The sequence below is a fragment of the Electrophorus electricus genome, chromosome 15 (genome assembly GCF_013358815.1).
Source record: "Electrophorus electricus isolate fEleEle1 chromosome 15, fEleEle1.pri, whole genome shotgun sequence".
Lineage (NCBI taxonomy): Eukaryota > Metazoa > Chordata > Actinopteri > Gymnotiformes > Gymnotidae > Electrophorus > Electrophorus electricus.
The window spans coordinates 11,418,525-11,442,470 of NC_049549.1; the positions used below are offsets into that span (position 1 = coordinate 11,418,525).

General features: G+C 47.9%; 1 protein-coding gene across 2 annotated transcripts; it reads left to right on the forward strand.

Moving 5' to 3' along the window:
* Positions 1-888: 888 nt before the first annotated feature.
* cwf19l2 (CWF19 like cell cycle control factor 2) lies at positions 889-22,402 on the forward strand. Of its 2 annotated transcripts, none has more exons than XM_027012167.2 (18): positions 889-995; positions 2,837-2,947; positions 4,721-4,849; positions 5,008-5,115; positions 6,171-6,290; positions 8,194-8,287; positions 8,811-8,926; positions 9,613-10,262; positions 11,918-12,032; positions 12,428-12,514; positions 13,640-13,768; positions 16,488-16,625; positions 18,499-18,711; positions 20,578-20,694; positions 20,899-21,054; positions 21,266-21,346; positions 21,535-21,636; positions 21,749-22,402. In XM_027012167.2, exons 1-18 carry the CDS (start codon positions 903-905, stop codon positions 21,887-21,889), a joined length of 2,700 nt encoding a protein of 899 aa, XP_026867968.2. In that variant the 5' UTR covers positions 889-902; the 3' UTR covers positions 21,890-22,402. The 2 variants fall into 2 exon arrangements, with proteins under 2 accessions (XP_026867968.2, XP_026867969.2); XM_027012168.2 differs by having other exon boundaries at positions 8,814-8,926.
* Positions 22,403-23,946: the final 1,544 nt, after the last annotated feature.

Below are 23,946 nucleotides of genomic sequence, written 5' to 3' on the forward strand. Positions count from 1 at the left end.
CACAAGTCTATAGCCCAGACCTGTTTCATCAGTTCAGGCTAGTTGTGGCAATGCAATGGTGTGGGAATATATTCTTTGCACACAATAGACCTCTTGATACCAATCAAACCTCATTTGAATGCCACAGACAATTTTAGTATTATTGCTGGCCTTGTGCTTCCCCTTATAACCACAACATGCATTATTATATTGGCTACTTCTAGCTTGATGTCATGCCACACAGCACAAGTCATTTTAAACTGCTTTCATGAGCATGACAATGAGCTCAATGTACTTCAGTGGCTTCCCCGGTCACCAGGTGTGAATCTAATAGTGCAACTTTGGACATGTGGTAGAAGGGGAGATTCTCAGCATGAATGTACAGCTAACATTCACATGTGGCAATTATGTAATCATATCAATTTTTCCTCATGTTTGGGCCTTCTACCAGAGGCCTGAGGGTTTGAAGGTGTGGTATAGTATTTTCACTGTTCCTAGTGAAGACACAGGAGACGTGTGCTAGATGGGTTTATTGCAATCCTTCAGTGAAAAATGCTTACTCTTTAATACTGTTTTGGAGGCTGCCAAACATTGACCTTGCGCTCTAAGATATTGGTGTAGATAACATATGTTATGCAAGAATATGTGCTTGAGTATACATTGGCAAGTGGTTATATAAAGAACTCAATGGCCGTGTGATCAGACCCTGAGTCTACCCTTCCCATACCACTTCTTGACTCATGTGGATTGGGGTTTTGATGGTGTTCAGCAGGATGAAAGGTTTTCATTTGGAAGGAGACTGGCTAATAAAAGAGAGAGAGCGAGAAAGCGCAGAGACTGTATATACACTTACTAGACAGACTATTACGACTGATTATTACGACAATCGTTTTACGACACTGACAACCTTTTACGTTGGTGCCATGGCGGCCTACGGGGGCAGCTTTGAAAGTGCAAACAACATCGAGGCTAGAAAAGAATTTAAACGCAAAGCCAGAGAGGAGATTCTTCAAAAGGTGAAAGTGAATTTATGCTGACATGCGTGGGTTTTTACTACGAATGCAACAATGATTTTATGAGGCTTAAGTTTAACAGAAAGGCCACACTATTTACATGCTAACCTAGCTAGCTAGCTTTATAGCTAAGCTAGCTAGCTAGGTACAGAGCAGCTACAACATACTCGGCCGCAAACTGAACACTTTCAGAAACATTATATGCTGCTCACTTTAGTTTATAGATCGTGTTGGTTTGTCACGTATAATGCTAGTCATCGCAAAACACTACAACATTCGTTGCATATTAATATATGTTAGAAAGTAAAAATAGGGAAAGACTGTCACAATATAACGTTGGTGCATTGCGCTCGATTCAGATAAGTTACATTACATTTTTGACACTCCTATCCAAAGCAACTTAGAGTTATGACTGAGCTCAACTTGAGCAATTGGGGATTAAGGGCCTTGCTCAGGGGCCAATCAGCGGCAACTTGGGCTTGAACCAGCAACCTTCCCATTACAATTCAAATACCTTAACTACTGAGCTACTACTGCCCTCAAGTTAGCTCGCTAAGTATTTTGTGTTTAGTTTTGGATTGTACCTTTTACCTGCCACAAGGTGTCGATGTTTGTGTAGCAAAAGATCAAATGCAGGATTATGTTGCCTATTACAGTGCCGTGAGGAGTTATGAGAGAAGCTTCGTAACACAGCTCAGCTCAGCGGAGAGAGAATGTGCAAATCTGGCCCGTTCTGAGCTGCCTGTCTGATCATTTACATTTACAGCATTTAACAGACGCTCTAATCCAGAGCGATTTACAAATGTGCTTTGTCATTTACTTATTGAATATATACTAGTACAGTACAGTAGGTTAGAGTCCAGTCCAGCTGTAGGTCATAAACAGATTAGGCCTAACTCCTTTTACGTTGTTTATTCGTTTATATTTAACAATATTACGCAGTGAGTAACATTTAATGCAGTTTTTGTTTTTGCATGTATTTACACTGTTTTAAACTGTGTGGTGTCGTTCCCGCTCATTTGAAGTTGTGAACTCTAATGAAAACACACACACGTATCATGAATCAGATGACAGCATGAATTTGATGGGATGTGTGAACTTAGCTGTGATGCTTGTGTGTTTGCATGCACATGGCTGCGTTTAGTCACAGTACTGCACAGTTTGCATTATCTACCATCCACCATCCAGCTGTGTTAGCTTTACTCTTTAACAAACACCAGCAAGGCTCTCTGATGGGAATGAATGACACATATTACACCTATACACCTTATCCACCCACCCACACACATTTATCTCCTTTAAACACTTGCACACTTCTGCCATACTATGTGTGTGCGCATTTGTTGATATTTTACCAGAGAACTTAGTTTGGGTCGTTCACTTTGAATTCACTCTTGGTAATAAAAGACTAATGCATGGACTTCCTCTAGATTCAAGGAAGAATTATAATAGATCTCAGAACACGCAATGATGGATGGGATTTTATGTACTGCAATGTATATAAAAATCTAACTACACTTACTCTGTGCTTAACATTGTAGCAGTGTGCTTGAACTCAGAGGAAGTGCAGTAGAATGGGCTAGCATTAAAGTTATATATGATGATTTCAGAGAAGATGGGGTGTAATGGTATGGTTAAGGTTGTGTATGAGGATTTAAGAGGAGATGGGGTGTAATTGGGTAGGGGTAAGGTTATGTATGAAGCTGGGTCATTGACAACACAAGACATTGCTGAGAGCCAAATTGTTGTGATGCCAGCAGATTTTTGTAGTGAGTACAGCTCAGTCCTGATGTTCTCTATCCATCACTGTCTCTTTGTCTGTCTCCCTCTCTCTTTCTCTGCAGGCAAAAAAGAAGTATGAGGATGAGGAGAAGAAGAATGCAGAGAGGAAGGCTCGAGGTGAAGACACCTGGATGCTGCCGGAGGTGGACCAGCGACTGCAGCAGATGGGCCAGGTAAAAGGGGGTCACTATGGTAACACATGGTTGGATGATGGGTTCCAACCAGAGTTGTGGTCAGTGTCAGAAGTTCCATTAAATGACATTTTCATCTGTCAGAGCCAGTCACTGGAAATGTCTGTGGAAACCTAGCAACTGAGATTAACCTTGCACATTCACCTTTCCTGTGATATATCTGTGATATTGTACATGTAGTATATTTAATTTAAGTAAAACATGTAAAGGTGTTAAAGGAATATGTTGCTAATTGCTAATGCTAAGTACAGTGAAATATTTCAGGATATTTGTTCAGGACATTCACAACTTTTTTGACTCTGTGTGTATTTTTCCTTCAAGCTCAGGTCCTCTACCAGAGGCCTGGGAGCTTGAGAGTCCTTAGCTGTTCCCAGGACTGCACGTTTCTGGACTGAGATTTTGGATGTTGTTGTTCCTGGAATCTGTTAGAGCCTTTCTCCCAGTTTGGGGGTCCCAGCCCCTAGTGTTCCAATTACCAAAGTTGCCTTCACCCTCCACATCTTTTCTAGCGGTTCCTTAAGCCCTTTGGGTTTCTCAAGCTTTTCATATTTCCTGTATTGCCAAGCTTTTCATATTTTTGTATTTCCGGATTGCCACATCTATTACTATGGCCCTCTTCTGCAGTTTATCCACCAATACTCTGTCTGGTTGGTTAGCCTTTAGCATCTGTATCTGGAAGACCCACAGGAAGTCCCCCATGTCTGTATCTGGAAGTCCTATTTGCCACCACATTTGGTGGTGTATACCTTAGAACTTCCAGCCTGTACTCAAGCAAGCCACCCACTCGGTTATAGCGTTCCATGTATGCCCTGCCCGAGTCTTGCATCCCACTAATGGGCTGGAATATCTCGGGGGAACTTTGCAAAGCCTGCATGTGGGGTCCTGCCTGGTGTGGTAGAGCCCAGCTGGTCACTGAATAGGGAATGTTTGTAGCACTGCATTCACATCATCTTCCCATCATTTGCCCATCTTAGCCATGATTTTCAATCTCAGGTCCACAGCTGTGGCATTGGTCTTGGTGCATGGATTCCCAAGGTCGGGGTGTGGGGATGATGCTGCTGCTGCTGCTCTCTCTCCTCTGACCTGTTGTCCTGACTCCTCATTGCCGTAGCATGTGTTTTGTACCTCGTCGATGTCAAGTTGTGATAGCAGTTCCAGTAGCCCACTATTTATCAGGTTGCTCTGGTCCTCTAGTATCTGACGCGGACCTTGTGGACCCGGGCAACATCCAACCTGGTGTTACTCTTGTTTAGAACTCATATTGTTAATGAGTAATGAGTAAGGGCAGCGGTTAGGACCTTGCCTAAAAGACCACCCTGGAGATGGCCTGGTCGAGATTCGAACCCATGATCTCCTGTACCACTTGGATGGCTCATTTGATATTTTTGACCTTGCGGGGACCACCATGGGTACAAATAAATGTTCACAAAAATTGGGATTTTCATTTGAAAGGAGTAAATTGAAGGAGACTAATTTATGTTTGGTTACTGAGGCTAGATTTAGGGTTAGGTGAGGTGTAGCATTAATTAGCTACAGTAATGATTGTCAATGGAAGGTCCCTACAAGGATAGTAAACAAGAATGTGTGTGTTTTATCTGAATGAGCCTCACTACACTTGCCAATGTCCTGAAACGTTAGTGTTTCTGTGTCTGCGTTTTCTCTCTGCATGCTACACCTCATAAATTTGTTAAGTAATTCAGGTCCAAGTTGTATTACGGGGTCCTCAGAGCTGATTTGTACTGTGTTCCTTTTTAGGAGCATTCAGTGAAGAGTAAGAGGAAGAAGAAGAAGGAGAAATCCGAGAAGAAGAAGAAGGAAAAGAAGAAGAAAGTGAGAAAAGAAAAGAGGAGGTCTCAGGAGGATGCGTCGTCAGACAGCTCGCAGGTCCGTCCTGTCTGGAGCAGTGTTGCGCCTCTGTGGATTGGGATCCTTGTGTGTTTTTTGATGTCTTGAATGTATCTTCTTGATTGCTTGTTTGTTTATTGGGTCTCACTGGTGTTTTGTTTACAAGCTTATCTTAACTCCTTGGCATTTGTTTCCAGGATTCTGAGGAATGGGTGGAAGCCACGCCCCAGACAGGGGGTGTGGACAAAGCTTGGAAGGTCTCTGAGCAGACCACAGCCACAGCCAGCTCTACAAATAGCATTCAGGTAAGCCCCTTGTGCATGTGCATGTATGTGTGTGTTTGTGTGAGTGTGCGACAGATCCCATCATGTTTCCTGTGGTCAAGCTTCATTAATGGCAAATCTGTCATCTGAACGATCTCCTAAAGCCTGATCAGTTACTCCTAACTTCCACTAGCAGACTGATGTCTGTGTGTGTGCGTGTGTCTACGCCTGTCTTCTGTGTGTCTGTGTGTGTGTGTCTCTGTGTGTGTGTGTGTGTGTGTGTGTGTGTGTGTGTGTACTCGCACCCGCACCCGCACCTGTCTCCTGCTTGTGCGTGTTTTTGTGTGCGCAGGCCCGTCCCCTGCTCGTGTGTGTGTGCACCCGTCTCTTGCCCGTATGTATGTGTAAGAAGAGAAGAAATGAAGAGACAGAAGTGGAGTTTGAGCTGCACACTCTCCTGCTGTCTGTGTTGAGAGCAGGACAGGAAATTACTAGTTAGGATTGTAGCTCCTTCATGTGCCAATACAAGTCTACACATGACTGTGTGAGAGGGTGAGATATTATCTGTGTGTCAAGTGTACTCTTAAGTGTTTGGTACTGTTATTACTTGGAGTGAATAGATGTTTCTGTCAGTTTGCATCACTGTGTGTTTGCCACATGCATGCTTACACACACAAAGCCAAGTAGAGGTCAGGGAGGTCTTGGGCTTAGCAAATCTTTAGTCTGGATTGTGTCTGCCTCAGTGATCCCATCTGGTGTATGTATGTATGTATGTATGTATGTGTGTATGTGTGTATGTGTGTAAGTGTGTGTGTGTGTGTGTGTGTGTGTGTGTCACCATATCACTTGACCCACTGTTGCGCTGCTGTGTGCGTCAGCCTGTGGAACCCGATCACTGGAAATGAATTCTGTCATCTTGAAATGCACAAAACTTCCATCATGTCACCAAACATCCACTAACACCTCAGAATTCTTTTTTCTCTCTCTCTCTCTTTCTCTCTCTCTCTCAAATGTAGTTTCTTATAAACTCTGTCAGTTTGCTTCTATCTCTGTATTAGTGTTACCTGCTCTGACCTTAATCTTTGACCTCTGACCAGAGAGACGAGTGGATGACCTTTGATTTCTTGGCTATGAAAACGACATCAGTTGCCGAGCGAAGAGCTCAGAAGGAAGTGGAGAAAGAGGCGGAGCGCGAGAGGGAGCAGACCATCCAACAGGTGAGGAGGGAGTGTGTGTGTGTGTGTGTGTGTGTGTGTGTGTGTGTGTGTGTGTGTGTGTGTGTGTGTGTGTGTGTGTGTGTGTGTGTGTGTGTGTGTGGTAAAAAAAAAAAAAAAAAATTAACTATTCCACATTTCCCCAAATTATGATGAGAATAACTAGGCTTTCACATATTTGTTATAACACTGATAGGCCGGTGAAGAACCAGTGTAGAAATGGTTATACCCCCAAGATCTGCTCCTGGTGTAAGCTGTTCTCACGTGATTATTGGAGATCTGCTCACATGCATATAGCTTTGCTCTGGTTACACATGCCAGGACTCAGACACCCGATGACCTCTGAGTGGATGTTCTTGTTATTGGAGATATTATACCCTCTTGTTTCACAGCTTATGACCAGAAACCCTTTCGGGGTGGATTTCACCTAATTGATTTGGCAATGTACGAAAACTGCCACAGATGTAAACCCGAGGGTGTGTGCTAGGGCTGAAACAATTCCTCGTGTAACTCGATAACTAAAAATCAATGCAAATTCTTTGCAGCAAAGCTTCTTTTAACACATATAACTATATCCACAATATTGTCATGGCCCATGATGCCTTGCGTGAAATATGCACAAAACATCCATCAAGCCGAAAACAGATTAAGTAGTTAAATACTAGGTAGTTAAAAACAGATTCAGTAGTTAAATTCTAGGCTCGCTAACGCCAAAAAATGTGGGAGCGCACCAAAACAACATTAAGGCAAGGTGATACTGTATTGCTTTTACCGTAGATAATGTGAAGAAGTCAACAGTGACCTTTTTTTAAAAATGCGACGGAGAGGCTACGACACTGGGCGTAGCCAGAGTCCGAACAGTCTGTACCATCGGGCTTGGCTTGTCACTGCAGAGACAGGAGACGTTCACACAGCAGGGACATCGGACATGATAATGCAGCCATGCTGCTGCTGTTTTACGGAAGGTTACCTGGCAGAGTAGCCTGTTCACGATCTGCGTGTGTTTGTTGAATTGTACCGGAGCGATTTCTCGTCATATTTATTTGCAGAGATGTCCAATTTTACATTTTTGGATCTATACGGTAGGCATTATAGTAAATGGACTGGAATACATTGTTACAATTGCATTTTGAAAGACTAAATAAACTAAGGAATCGCCCTCTGTACACAGAGGAAGTAAATAGCTCTGTGTTGCGAGAAATATAGCTACGGTTTTCAAAACCTTTCTGCTTTCATGTTGAGGCCCACTGAGTGCACTGTAAAGGTTAAGGAAAGTAGCAAATGGCTGGGTTTTACCTGGTTTATGTTTTTCATATGTGTAAACCAAACTATTTTGTGTTTGTCATTTATATTTACATTTAGCTGGTGCTTTTATCCAAAGCAATTTACAATTCTGACTAAACACAACTTGAGCAATTGAGGATTAAGGGCCTTGTTCAGGGGCCCAACAGTGGAAACTTGGCAGTGGTGGGACTTGGATGGGCAACCTTCCAATTACTAGTCAAGTACTTTAACCACTGAGTTACCATTGCCCTATATCAACAATCAAAATTCTTTGCTTACTTATTTTGTTTGTGTTTTAGAAAATGTTTTATTTAAAACACAGAATGTAATATGGCACTTAAATGCACCAAATTAGTTTGTTTTGACACATCCTGTATGCAGTTTAAGCAATACAAATGTTGATTATTCTAAAATAGAAACCTATACGTTTTTCATTTGAAGAGACCTGTCTTGCATTGTTTTTAATATTTACTATTGCTCTTTAATAAAGCAAAAGTATTTCTTATTTGATTACTTGATTAATCAATGGACTAACCAATTGAATATTCAATTACTAAAATAATCTATTGTTACAGCCGTGGTGTGTGCTCATGTTAAGCCCTGCCCTCTCTCTCCCACTTAGGCCGGCCTCCACAGGTTGGAGCTCAACCCCTATTGGAAGGATGGCGGGAGCGGACTGCCCCCAGAGGAGAACGCCAGTACCACAACCAAAAAAGGTGGCGCTGATAGATCAAGCTGACAAATAACCGCGCAGACATCATAAACGTACTAATGGTAGAGCTCCTGGAACTCACATTCTGAGCGTCTGTCCGAGTCCGAACCAGGTCACTCCAGCTGCTAATCCACACACTCCCCTGTCTTGACAGCTATAAACCGCCACACACAAACAGACGTACCTAGATTTATGGGGGAGGGTTGAAAAGTCTGTAATTGTTTATTGAGAAAGACAAGGAGAGACACTAGTAGACCTGCTAAGCCAAGCTCCCCCAAATCTTTTACAGTCACTGCATCACTCTTACATAAGCTTTCAAGTAAAAAAGCAATTTACTTTTTAGCATACACACACGCGTGCACACAAACAAGCACACACGCATACACCCAGATGTACTTTGCTACCTGCTGAGTGTGAAATGTTTTTTGATGACTAAGTTGAACTGTATATTTGAGGTGATTAAATGCTGGTTTTCTCTTGCTTTCCCTCTCTCTCTCTCTCTCTCTCTCTCTCTCTCTCTCTCTCAGCAGCTGTGGTGGATGACGGGGGGTTGAGCTGGTTGAGGAAGTCCTATCAGAGGATGAAGGAGCAGGCGGAGAGAGAGAAGTGCAGCCTGGATGCTGTGGTGGCAGAGAGATATGGGGTACTCAAACGCACTGCACACACGTGCGCACTTTTAAAACATGCTGCAGTCTGCAGAAATGCACAAATAGTCATAGGCACTTGAAATGCTGTGTACTCTTTTGAAATGCATGTATACGCGCATGTAAATTGCTGCCTAATAATTAGAAATATGCATCCATGCACTCGCACACACACACACACACATACACACACACAGAGTCACGTACACACACAGTTTTACACAGACTCCAGTGTTCTGAAATCTATGTACATAATCCTCATTGAAATATTATGCAAATTCTCATTGATGTGCATAACTGGTAGCAGTGATCAGGGGGCAGAGGAGAGACAGGGATGGACTCTTAAGTTTTAGAGCCCAGGGCTTTAAAACCAGAAGCCCTGTGAGCCTCAGATCTATGTTACCCAAGGTGGTCAATGGGACTTGAACCAGCACTTTCACTTACTTGTCTGCAGCTGCAGCTAATGAACTCACGTTTGCTCCTTACATTTTTAATAAATAAATATAAACGAATAAATAACCATTGAAATAACCTCTGAAAGCTTCACTTTTTAAAGCCCTACTTTTTAAAATGTTTTTATTTATTTATTTTTTCATCTTAAGACAATTTTGCAGAGAATAGCCGGAATCTTTGAGGTAATGGGATGAGCTGATTCTTGCGTGCATGTGTATGTTGGCTCTTGCAGTCCATGGAGCTTTTCCAGAAGAGACTGCGAGAAGCAGAGGCAGCTGCCATCACACAGACGAGACGTGACAGGGAGCAGGAGAGAGAGAGAGGAAGAAGAGGAGAGGGGGATGAACGGAGAGAGAGAGGGAGGAGAGAGGCAAACAGGGCCACAGAACTCAGCCGACAGCGGGATAGTGAGCGAGACCAGGACCGGGACAGACCACGAGACGGATACAGAGACCGGGAGAGGGAAAGGTGGCCGCACGCTGACCAGCGGGGTAGGGAGGGGAACAGAGAGGCACGGGCATCAAGAGACGGCCTGGCTCGGCTCCCTGGAGCTGAACCTCAGCCCCAGAGAGTGCACACCCAAAGGGACCCAGCGCGAGATCTAGCCACCCTCGAAGGGCGCTTCCTCAAGCCCTCGGACACTGATGACGACCTACGGCCAGTAGCCGGTTGGCGGAAGGCAGGAGAGACGACGCTGTCGTCCGGTCCGAGTTTGGGGCGGTTCCTGAAACCTGGAGATGAGGAAGATGATACTCCAGCGTGGAGGAAGAGTGGCTGCAGGAGAGGGTTGGGGAGGCAGGAGGAGAATGAGAGCAGGAAGGAGACCTCGGAACAGCCTGCGCCAGCACCGCAACAGAGCGCAGCCCTACGGGATAAGAGCAGGTCAGGATACACACACACACACACACACACACACACACACACAAACTCCCTCTCGCGTACATGCAAACCCTCTCAACACAGACTCACAGTTTATTTTTCCATTTAATTCAGCTTCAGTTGTAGGGTCATTGTCCAAATGAATGTTGGGTTTAAAATGTTAAAAATACAGGATTTAAATACAGGATATGTAGATTGTTTGGAAGTTAGCTTGTCTTGCTTCAGGGCTGGACAGTAATGATTGTTCATTTTCCTGAAGCATATAAAAAAAAAAAAAAACATCAGGACAGCAGCATTAGACAGTCAGGTAAGCTGATGTTGAGGAATGGGGTGGAGATAGAGGTCATGTCGGTGCTACACGCTCCTGCTCTGCCAGCCCGTGAGCGGCCCTTCCACTGAAAAAAACCCAACAAAAAGCCAGAAGCGAAACCTCACCCGATAGAAACAATCGCCCACAGTACACACTCGTGAGAAGCCCCACTTATTTTGACATAGACGACTTCTACCACAAACTTCTTTTCCCTGGTGCCCTGGCTGTCTCTGTTGCTGTTTTAGGGATCTGTTGTTCCTGATTTTAGAGAGGGAGAGAGAAAGAGAGAGCGTGCCAGACAGAACTAGACACAGGGGGAGGGTCACAAAGGAGGACACATGAGTTGGACTCGAGTGTGGGACCCATCTGTGTGCATTAGAGTGAGATTAATGTGTGTGTTCCTCACTGAGGCTTAGTCTGCGTAAATTTAGGTGTAAAGACACACACACACACAAACACTCAGAGCTGGCTCCAGTTCTGTGGGAGGTAGCGCAGTGTTTGAGTTCTGGGCCAGAACTGATGGCTGAACTGAGGAGCGTCTCAGGCAGACAGCAGGGGGTAATGAGTCTCATGGCAAGCACGCACACATTTCCATAAAGCAGCCATCATTTTACTTGTCCCGGTAAAACAGACCAAATAAAGGCACTAAACTCCCAGCGGGCTCCGAGAAGTGAGCTCACACCTGCTTCTCATGTGCATTTATGTTTGGGATGGAGGGCAAACGTAATGTCAACTAAACATCAGATCTTAAATGTCCCCTTGTGTGTTTCCCCCCCCATACCCCCCTGGGTGTGTGTGTGTGTGTGTGTGTGTGTGTGTGTGTGTGTGTGTGTGTGTGTGTGTGTGTGTGTATATATATCGCTCCACCACTGTTATAAGCTGCAGGCATAAATTAGAATTTCTCCTGATGAGTCCTGGGTTCTGCTTTCCAGCCAAACACGCTTCTGTTTGCTCACTGCCAGTGTGCTGTACCGCCAGAACATTTTTGCTCTGTCAGGGAGTTTGTCTGCTTTTTGGGGTGTTAAGCACAATCAAGAAATGATTGACTTTGAGGTTAATCAGGCTAATCGCACACAATCACTGATCAATTAAAAAATATATTCTTGTGAGAATAGTTAATAAATACTCAGATCAGTGTTTGCAGTGTGGTAGAAGTTCAAGGGCAATTTGATTTTGTTCAACAGGGCTGGGTTTACCTATGGATTCCTCTTTAGAGTTTGAAAGTGAGAAACTATGCAACCTGATCCTAAATGTCCCCTCTTTTCACAAGATGTGTCTGATTGGTTGGCTGTTTGGTCACTTGGCCTGCTGTTTGGATATGATGCATCAGGTGTGTTTCCTGTCACAGCTCAGAGAGTGAGGAAGATGATGGTGAAGAGGAAGTGGAGGTGCCGCTCCTGACGGACGAGGAAATGAACAAACTCGGGGCCAAACTGGTCAAGGCTGAGCTCATGGGAAATGTGGTGAGATCATCAGAAATCGCCACACAGAGATTCTGATGCGGTCCCACCCCCCACAAAAGCCTGTTGCATCTGTGATTGAGTGCCCGTCTGTCCCCACATGCCCGTGTTGGTGCCTCTATTAGTGTGTGTGTGTTTGTGCATGCGTGTGCATCTTGGCTGGGGGTGAGGGTGTGTGGTCGTGTGGTCTTGATGGATCCACAGAAGCCTGAGCTAACAGAATATTTACTCACGGTGAGACGGAAGATTCTCTCATTTTGCTTTCGTTAGTAATGAATATTTCATATCTAATTTATATTTGTGTGCTTTTCTCTCTTTCTCTCTTTGTGTGTGCGCATCCGTCTGTGCACACACGTGTCTGTGTGTGCGTGCACGCGTGTCACTGTGTGGGAGAGCAGGCGCTGGTGAGCTCTCTGAAGGCTCAGCTGGAAGGCGCCCGGAAGGCGAGAGAGGTTCAGAGACATGCTGCCCGGCCGGTTTCACAGGTGAGAGCCCCGCGACCCTGCTGGGACTACAACTCCCACGGCTACTGGAATCGCAGCTGCAGCCTCAAGGACTGCAGGACTGCATCTAATTTGATTACAAGCACACACTTGCTGGGACAAGGTAGTAAAATTTAGGCTCCTTATATGTCTGAAGTTATTTGACTGGCTAGAGAGAAATGAGTGACATGTGTTTTTGTGACCCCACTCTCCTGTGCGTGTGTTCTCTGATCCTTGCTGCTGTGCTGTTTGTAATTCTGGGATTTATTTCCATACTGTGTGTGTGTGTGTTGATTTTTGGTGGTTGGCCACGTGGCCTTTTTAATGCCTTAATAATCTGTGTGATTTATGATGCTGTGTAACCATAGCAATATCTTGATCTTTAAATGGGAACACCACACACACAGCATGGACGGAAAAACCAATGAACATGCACACACAGGTCCTAAAACAGAATAAATAATTGTTTTCTGACCTGTGGTCAAATGTGGTCATAATCTTTAATAGGCTTTAAACAAAACAAACTCATCACAGGAACAGTCCTCGCGTTTGTTTATGGGAAATAATTACGAGTACTTAGTTTGTGGCTTCCAATAATATTGTATGTTATTGAAGAAAAGGCATCCCCTCCAGTAACAGGAGCTGTGTCAGCATTTAACCACAGTGGGCAGCCTCCTCCTCAGTGTGGAAACAAATGGTGCCGTTATAGCTAACACAGCTAGCCAGCCTGCTGACGGCGTCTCTAAGATCAGATACAGTGGGGTCTTCTGATGTACCAGTGTGTGCTGAGATGATGTTGAGGGTACGTCAGAGATGTTTAACAAAAACATATTTTTGGAATAGCCATTAAAATGGCACTTTTATCGTAAAGCGATTGATATGTGAGGGAAAAGCATTAGGCCCACCCTGATTAAAGCCCTCGTTCATCAGCTGTGGCTGGGGGGACTGGGCTGTGTTTTCACTCTGGAGGTTTTCAGAGGTGTGTGAATCGCTGTAAAGCAGTGTTTCCCAGCCCTGGTACAGGTATGCCGGGAACTGAGATGCAGCAGAAACGTGGAGAGTCTGGGGTTGCTGTGTGGACTGGGTTGGGACAGACTGGGAATCTCACTTCCTTTACATTTTTTTCAGGCGTCTGCACAGGAGCAGGCAGAGCAGGAAGTGGTTTTGTTCAGAACTGACCATTCGGGAAGAGCTTGGCCGGTTAGTGGCCCCTCCCAACACCTGGAGCCAAGAGGAGGGAGGCGGAAGAAGAAAGCGGTGAGAGAGATGAGCAAGCCCACACGCGCACAGACCCCCGCACGCGCGCACACACCCGCACAAACCCCCGCACGCGCGCACACACCCGCACAGACCCCCGCACGCGCGCACATACCCGCACAGACCCCCGCACGCGGGCACACACCCGCACAGACCCCTGCACGCACGCACACACCCGCACAGACCCCCGCACGCGCGCACACACCCGCACAAACCCCCGCACGTGCGCACACACCCGCACAGACCCCCGCACGCGCGCACACACCCGCACAAACCCCCGCACGCGCGCACACCCCCGCACGCGCGCACACACCCGCACAGACCCCCGCACGCGCGCACACACCCGCACAGACCCCCGCACGCGCGCACACACCCGCACAAACCCCCGCACGTGCGCACACACCCGCACAGACCCCCGCACGCGCGCACACACCCGCACAAACCCCCGCATGCGCGCACACCCCCGCACGCGCGCACACACCCGCACAGACCCCCGCACGCGCGCACACACCCGCACAGACCCCCGCACGCGCGCACACACCCGCACAGACCCCCGCACGCGCGCACACACCCGCACAGACCCCCGCACGCGCGCACACACCCGCACAGACCCCCGCACGCGCGCACACACCCGCACAGACCCCCGCACGCGCGCACACACCCGCACAGACCCCCGCACGCGCGCACACACACACCCGCACAGACCCCCGCACGCGCGCACACACCCGCACAGACCCCCGCACGCGCGCACACACCCGCACAGACCCCCGCACGCGCGCACACACGCGCACAGACCCCCGCACGCGCGCACACACGCGCACAGACCCCCGCACGCGCGCACACACCCGCACAGACCCCCGCACGCGCGCACACACCCGCACAGACCCCTGCACGCGCGCACACACCCGCACAGACCCCCGCACGCGCGCACACACCCGCACACACCCGCACAAACCCCCTGCACGCGCGCACACCCCCGCACGCGCGCACACACCCGCACAGACCCCCGCACGCGCGCACACACCCGCACAGACCCGCACAGACCCCCGCACGCGCGCACACACCCGCACAGACCCCCGCACGCGCGCACACACCCGCACAGACCCCCGCACGCGCGCACACACCCGCACAGACCCCCGCACGCGCGCACACACCCGCACAGACCCCCGCACGCGCGCACACACGCGCACAGACCCCCGCACGCGCGCACATACCCGCACGCGCGCACACACCCGCACAAACCCCCGCACGCGCGCACACACGCGCACAGACCCCCGCACGCGCGCACACACCCGCACAAACCCCCTGCACGCGCGCACACCCCCGCACGCGCGCACACACCCGCACAGACCCCCGCACGCGCGCACACACCCGCACAGACCCCCGCACGCGCGCACACACCCGCACAGACCCCCGCACGCGCGCACACACCCGCACAGACCCCCGCACGCGCGCACACACCCGCACAGACCCCCGCACGCGCGCACACACCCGCACAGACCCCCGCACGCACGCACATACCCGCACGCGCGCACACACGCGCACAGACCCCCGCACGCGCGCACACACCCGCACAGACCCCCGCACGCGCGCACACACGCGCACAGACCCCCGCACGCGCGCACACGCGCACAGACCCCCGCACGCACGCACATACCCGCACGCGCGCACACACGCGCACAAACCCCCGCACGCGCGCACACACCCGCACGCGCGCACACACCCGCACAAACCCCCGCACGCGCGCCCACACGCGCACAGACCCCCGCACGCGCGCACACACGCGCACAGACCCCCGCACGCGCGCACACACCCGCACAGACCCCCGCACGCGCGCACACACCCGCACAGACCCCCGCACGCGCGCACACACCCGCACAGACCCCCGCACGCGCGCACACACCCGCACAGACCCCCGCACGCGCGCACACACCCGCACAGACCCCCGCACGCGTGCACAGACACCCCCCCCCGCGCGCGCACACTCGCACACAGACACACTCACACAGACGCTCACACACAGACGCGCACACACACACACACACACACACACACAAATTAAAACATGTATATGCAGACACTCGTGAGATGAAATTCAAATTCAAACATGTAACACTTGCGCATACACACAAATTCAAATATATACAAACACACAGTCTGATGGGTAGCTATATTTAATGTGCACAAAGGGGGCGTGTCCTATCGCACTCCACCGGCTTGGCTCCACCCTTCAGGTTCCAGTGTTCTGCATAGTGAAAAAGGATTTGTAGTGACCTTTGGGAAGGCCATGACCGGGAGGCCACTGTAATCCAATACCACATCAACACTGCATAATTGCATAATACACACGCATGCACAGTCTGATGTATCTGATTAGGAGAATAGACACATGCTGCATATTCCGTAGACATTTTGGTGCCTGTGTGTGTGTGTGTGTATTAATGGCAGGGAGATTATGCCCCAGTCAGTATTTATCACTGATGTGGTGGCTTTGAGAGTAATTCAGTTTGTCAGTTTTGCCATCTGCTTTATTATGTTTATGAAGCTGTGGATGAATTCCTCATTCTCTCTCTCTCTCTCTGCCCCCCCCCCCCCCCCCCAGCATCAGTTATTTTGTTAAATGGTATTGTGTGTGTGCGCGGGCGCATTTGTATGGGTTTGTTATGAACGGCTGTATGTGCGTGTGTGTGTTGGGTTGTGAATGGTTATGCGTGCGCAGATTGAGACACATGAAGCTGGTGAGCGGGTTCGGTACTTTGAGGATGATGATGGTATGGACTTAAGGGAGATGGTTCGTCGGGAGAAGATGAGCTCAGCGCAAGACCAAAATGCCCTGTATTCACGCATGGCTGCTAGGGTGAGTTTACTGTGCCAATCTGGCATCCCATTTGATTTTTCCAGCGTATTCTCTGTTCTTCACGCCTGGCTAGATTGCTGACCCTGATCTGGCAACCCAAACACATAGTAACTACTGCTTCAAATTGGCAACTGTCATATCTTCTTTTTTTTTTTCTTTTCTTCAATTTGGCAATCCAGCCATGTAGTCTTGTAGAGATTATAACCCTAGCATGTGGTGAAGAGGAGGAGAAAAGTGTGTGTGGGGGGGTGTTGGTGGTTTGTTTTTAGAGAGCCATGGTCTAAATCTGTGTGTCGGTAAGAACTTACTGGGATTTATGTTAATCACTGAAACAATGTTTGTGTGGGGAGGTGATTTTTGTGTGTGTGTGTGTTTGTGTAAAGAAAGCTTGGAGGTTACTTTAATGTTTCTGATTATTTTTAGGTGTTTAATAAAAACATTGTGTGTGTCTCTCTCGCTGTCTCTCTCTGTCTGTGTGGGTCTCTGTGTATGTGAGAGAGAGTCTCTGTCTGTGTGGGTCTGTGTGTCTCTGTCTGTGTGGGTCTGTGTGTCTCTGTCTGTGTGTGTCTCTCTCTCTTTCTGTGTGTGTCTCTCTGTCTGTGTGTGTGTCTCTCTCTTTCTCTGTCTCTCTCACTGTGTGTGAGTCTGTGTGTGTCTCTCTCTCTGTGTCTGTGTCTCTCTCTCTCTGTGTCTGTGTGTGTCTCTCTCTCTCTGTCTGTGTCTTACACCCTCCCTCTTTGAATATAACAGATGGTGAACATAAGACCTCAACATTTATCTTTCTCAGTTTCTCCCTCATTCTCTCCCTCCCTCCCTCTCTCTTTTGCCTCCTCTATCTTTCTCATTGTCTCTTCTTCTCCCTCCCTCCCTCCCTCTCTCTCCTGTAGGGTTTGTTCTTTGGTGTAGTATGAGGGGTGAAAACAGTATTAATAAACTTACAAAGACGTCACAGTTTCCATGGAGATTGGAAATGAAAGTGACAAACGTTGCACATTTTAGATTTCTCTCTCCCTTCTTTTTTCTTTTGCTTTCTTTTTCTCATTTCCTTTCTCTTAATTTTTCACCTCCACTCGTCCACACTATGGAATGAATGCTCTGTGACCATTACCGTGGTGAATTTGCTAAAAATATGAAGATATATGTATAGTTCAGCGATGTGTTTGACGAAAGCAGTGACAAGTGAACAGCTGTGAGTGTGTTTTGTGTGTTTACCTGCATGCATGATTGTTTTTTTAAGCATAGTGACCAGTGTGTTTGTGTATTGAAATTTTATTTTTTTTTAATTTTCACCACTTTATATTCTCGCTCTCGCTCTCTCTCTCAATCTCTCTCTCAGACGGACACACACACACACACACACACACACACACACTATCCATCAACTATGCCAGGGATGAGACGTCCCACCTCCCCATAGAGCTTGTTGCCACGGAGATGATGCTTGTTCTTCTCCTTTTTGCGCACATACGCACGCACGCACCGAAGCTACATGTAGGACCGCTGTAGAGCTGCCCTTGTTCTCCTGGACTCCATTCATCCTCGCTCCCTCACCCAAGTTATGATTCACATTCGCACAGATGTTTTGGAAAACAATGAAGGTGTAGGAGAACAGGTTTGTTTTAGAACAGGTTTGCACTGCTGTCTTCAGCTACGTCTGTGTTCTCGCTCCATGCATCCAGGAGGTGCACAGGAAAAGCCTCTGTTACGCCACATGGGACCCTTCGCCTTCACCGATCTTGATGCCTGTGTATGTGGTCATTCGCATGGATGTGTGCATGTGTGGTTGCGTGCAGGGTGTGCTGTTGTGTATGTTCGTGTGCATTCTGATTCGGTTTTCTTAACGCACGTTTTTATGCACGTGCGCGTGTGTTAGATGATGGGCAAGCAGGACGGCGAGAACTACACGCTGGACGACATGTTCGTGTCGAGCGCGGCTCAGAGGGAGAGGGCGGGGCTTGACGAGGCCCGCCAGCGGAGCAGGGCCATGGAGGAGGCGCGGCGGCTCGCCGGCCAGATGGACAAATGCCCCTACTGCTTCAGCAGCTCCGAGCTGCCCAAACACCTGGTGGTGGCCATCGGAGCCAAGGTACCTCTCCTACTGCCCACGCCCCCTCACGCACCTACACTAGTGTGTAGGGTTACACAGAGCAAAACCCCACTTATCACTGCAGTACTCAGAAACCCCGCAAAGCTGAAATACAGTCGGGGCGATGGACGCAGAGCTGAAAAGCTCTCATAAACCTAGTTTAACCAAATGCGGGAAAGTTGGAGTACAGTCAATCGCAAAAAGAACGGGTGTTATAGAAAATGAAGTCATTACAACTCATATGCTTAAATGGTCACCTCACTGAAGTTCAGTTCCAGCCGTGTTCTCAAGGAAATCGGCCGAACTAGACTGGAGGGTTGGAGCTAACCTCTGCAGGGGGAGTAGATCCCCAAGAGTAGGGTTGGTGCTAACCTCTGCAAGGTGTGGCTCCCTGGGAATTGAACCCATGACCTTGGTATTGTTAGCATCATACTCTAACTCCTTACCTGAACTATTATATACTTAATCTTGGGCTTGAACTCTCTCTCTCTTTTTCTGTCTCTGTCACTCTCTCGCTGTTTTGAGCTCTTTCTTGCTCCCTCCGATCCTTCCATTGGGTAGCATTATTGTATTTAGTATTAAAGAATATAATATTAAATGCTATTTGTCGACTACAGTTCAGCATTTAACACCATCATTCCCTCCCTACTCACTACTAAGTTGGGGGATCTAGGACTGCATACATCCCTGTGCGACTGGATCACCCAACTTCCTAACAGACAAACCACAATCAGTACGGGTGGGCAACTGCGCCTCATCCACCCTCACCCTCAGCACTGGAGCTCCTCAGGGTTGTGTCCTAAGCCCCCTGCTCTACTCACTGTACATCTACGACTGCACAGCCACTTCCAGCTCCACCATCATTGTCAAGTTTGCTGATGACACCGTCGTCATGGTCCTGATCTCGGACAATGATCGGAGGGCCTACCTGGAGGAGATTATTTCCCTGGCACCAGGTGTTTAATCTCCTCCTAAACGTCAGCAAGACAAAGGCGCTGATTGTGGACTGCACAACCAACCTGTGAGGATCAACGGAACCACGGTGGAGAGAGTAGACAGTTTTGGGTACCTTGGAGTTCACATCTCGCAGGACCTGTCCTGGTCCCGCCACACCAACTCCCTGTTACCACCTCAGATGCCTAAGAGACTTCAGACTGCCCTCCAATATACTGTGGAAATTCTACGCCTGCACTATCGAGAGCATCCTCACAGGGGAACATCACAGTCTGGTTTGGGAACAGCACCAAGCAGGACAGACAAGCACTCCAGAGGGTGGTGTGTTCAGCAGAGCGCATCACTCATACAGAACTTCCTGACTTGCAGACCATCTACTACAAGTGGTGCCAGACCAAGGCCAGGAGGATTGTGAAGGACCCCACCCATCCCAACAATAGGCTCTTCTGTCTGTTGAGGTCAGGGACGCGCTTTCACTCCCTGAAGACCAATACAGAGAGACTAAAGAGGAGCTTCTTCCCACAGGCCATTCTGGCCCTGAATCAGGGCAACTGATAAACTGTGGGGACCACCACCACCATGTGACTCTAAATTTGTAAACTGGAATTGTACATTGTGTACATACACATACATCCATATATACCTTGTACATTGTGTATATATACATATTATACATATACTGTTTATATATTTTTTGTATTATTGTATATATATATTTCCTTATGCACCCGTTTCTTTCCTCAGTTTGGACGGCGCACTCACAAAACCATTTCACTGCGAGTTATACCGTGTATGACTATGTACGTGACAAATAAACCAAACTTGAAAAGAAGAAAACAGAGCCAGGAAAACAGCACGTGTGCACAAACGCAGGTTTGTGAGGGTCTCTCTCTCTCTCTCTCTCTCCCTCAGGTGTATCTGTGTCTTCCGAACAGCGTGTCTCTTACAGAGGGGCACTGTCTTATTGCTCCTCTACATCACCACTGCTGCTCCACTGGCCTGGACGAGGATGTGTGGAATGAAATACAGGTGAGGAAGAGAGAGAGACACACACACACACGCGCAGCTACACATGAACATGCACAGTTGTGTGTGTACAGGGACAATCTTTGGTTCTCTCTCTCTCACCTCTTTTTGCTGTCTTTCTCTCCCCCTCCCCTCTGTCTCTCTCCCACCTCCTCTCTCCTCTCCTCTTTCTTCCCTCTCTTTGCCTCTTGCCCTTTCTGTGTCCAGCTGTTCCGGCGAGCACTGGTGCGGATGTTCCAAGCTCAGGATCAGGACTGTGTGTTTTTGGAAATGCACACGAACCCAAAAAGGCGCATGCACATGCTGTATGAGTGTGTGCCTCTGCCACGTGAACTCGGTGATATGGCACCAATCTACTTCAAGGTCTCTCTCTCTCACTCACACACACACACACACACACACACACACACACACACACACAATACATACATACACACAGATAATCATTCATTAATTTGTTGTATAACGAGTGACTGAGAGTGTGAGATGTAATTTGACGGGTAGTACAGAAGAGTCCCAGTGAACATACCAGCGCAATAACACACATCTGTGTTTGTGTGCACGTGCATTTCAGAAAGCCATCATGGAGGCTGACGAGGAGTGGGCTATGAATCAGAAGCTGGTGGATTTGTCATCCAAGAACATCAGACAGGCTGTGAGACATGCACTCATCTTCTCCCTTCCTATTTATGTCTTCCTCCCCCGATCTGCAGTGGTGCTTGATGTGTTATCCCCCCCATCCTGCAGTGGTGCTTGACGTTTTCTTCCCCCTGTTTTGCAGTGGTGCCCTGTGTGAACCCCCACCCCCCACAGGGTTGCTCTATGTGTTTTTTCTTTCCCCAGGTTCCGCAGGGATTGCCGTTTTTCTCTGTCAATTTTGGCTTGCAGGGAGGATTTGCCCACGTCATCGAGAATGAGCACAAATTTCCACCCTATTTTGGGAAAGTAAGTGAATTAGAAAAAGCTCTATTTCAGTGTGGCACTCTCTTGTTCTCTCTATTCTTTCTCACACACACGCGCGCGCGCGCACACTTCTAAAGGTGGTCGTCTTTTGCAGGAAGTTCTGGGTGGGATGTTGGATTTGGAGCCTCGGCGGTGGCGGAAACCGATCCGCGAGAATTTCGACGACCAGCGCAAAAAAGTCCTCCAGTTCTCTCAGTGGTGGAAGCCCTTTGACTGCACCAAACCTGACAGCTAGGCACTCCAACCTCGGCCAAAGGATGAGCCTCTATTAATCGCTGGAGCGTGATTAGGCTCAAAGCTGAGACCAATGAGTGCTTGTGATTTGTCAGCCCCTCCTTCACATTTGTGATGTCATTATTATACAGCATCCTGTACATGCATTATTCAGTTTGTAGAGGGTACGGCGGGACTTTATTATTGTCATGATGCTTTTCTAGACACGATGCAATGCCAGTTTTCTAGACTGGAAACAAGATTTTCTTGCCTCCTCTCTGAACCTCCGAGCTGTACGTGAACCCCTGTCTGGGCTGCTATGGTCAGTCTCAAGGTGTTGGGCGTTTTTTTTTTTTTTTGGCAAATGCATATTTCAACACATTGCTTTGCCCTCTGTCATGTCTCACTCTGGCTGGGTAAGTGGGGGAATCATTAACAGGGGCTAATGCTTTTAAGGAATATTTTTTGTTAAAGTGAACCAATGTGGGCAAATTGAATATACAAAATAAACAGTCTGTTCTTGAAGAGAAATATATTTTCTCAGCATTTCTCAGAAGTGGCAGATGTGCAGTTCTGTTACAGCTCCTTTAATGTTTTAGAAAAAAAGACTGCAAAAAAGCAGTGCAAATGTGCGTGCACACACACACACACACTCTCTCACACACACACTCTACTAAGGGTGTGTCTGCTGTAACAGATCTAAAAGGATATGCAGAGCTGATGGGACTTTCATCATACCACTTTGACCCTTTTTTCTGTATTGGTTGGACGTTTTGTACACAGGCCAGCAGTAATTGGATGTCAGCAGTGTTTCCGAGGTCAGTAGATGGTAGTGAAAGAAGACTTGCACGGATATGTGTGAGTCTAAGCAGTTTGAAAGGATTTCAGTATCTGTGATCTACTGGTGTATTTGGAACAGGAACAGGGAGGGGCTGTACCCCTGGTGCGTGCATGTGTCATTATTTTGCTGTCATTATGAACATTTGTTATGGATCATAAAATGGAATGAGCTGCAACACCACACACACACCCTGTCCAGTCTATACACACACTCAGTAAATGTAATGTTGCACAGAAGAGTACACACACACGTTACATAGATATTACCACAGAACAGCTTGACAGAGATGCAGGTGCAGACGTCTAAGGAGCATGCCAATGTCTCGCTCTGTGGCTGTCTGGATGAAAGCCAGCGTGACTCCAAAGCAAGAGCCATCCTCTTCTGAGAGCAGCTGCTGAGCTAAATCTGAAATGAAGTTTCCTTCTAGCATTAAAACAAATGCACTTGGATCACAGTAAGGAACAGTCAGTGTCAAAGTCTTTGGAGGCTATGGGGGCTACTGATTGTAATGGACATGTACAGGATGTTCCACAGGAGGACATGTGGGCGTGGAATAGCAGGAACAAGATTTGGGGGGGGGGGGGTCCATGGGGGATGTGATGGAAAACACTTCCGATGTGCGGCCCTGATTCGTATACTTCATCGGAAGTGGCCCGTTTCTTTGGTAATGCTTGTACAATATGATCAGAAGGCAGCAAGGGAGCGAAAAGTGGGTCAGGCTGACAGGAGTGTAGAGGAGACATAGGAGACATGAAGGATGCAGAGGAGATGGAACTGAAAATGCCCTCAAGGCAAATGAGAGATGCACCAGTGGTAGCCAAAGGACTGAGTGTGGCAACGAGCTACAGATGAGTTATCCACTGCTCATATAGCTAACATAACTTATCTTTCACTCGTTGTCACACACACTTTATCGTGAGATTGGAACTGTTAAAGGAGCGGCTGGCACAGGACCTGGTGGGTGGCCTTCAGCGAAGTGCCATTTGCAGTCCTACTCTGCGTCTCTGCCATCAACCCCAGCACCTACTGTTGCCAAATGGGTGAGATGACCATGTTTTACTCGTGCAATACACGATGCAAATACACCAACAACTCGCGCTGGAACGTAAGCCGTTAGGTTCTGTGTGTGAAGCAGTAGTTTTATTGACGCTTTATTAAAAAAAAAAAAAAAAAAAACCAAAAAAAACCCGGCCGTGTGCCTCTTTCTCTCTCCCTCCCCGTGTCTCTGGCTGAGGGAG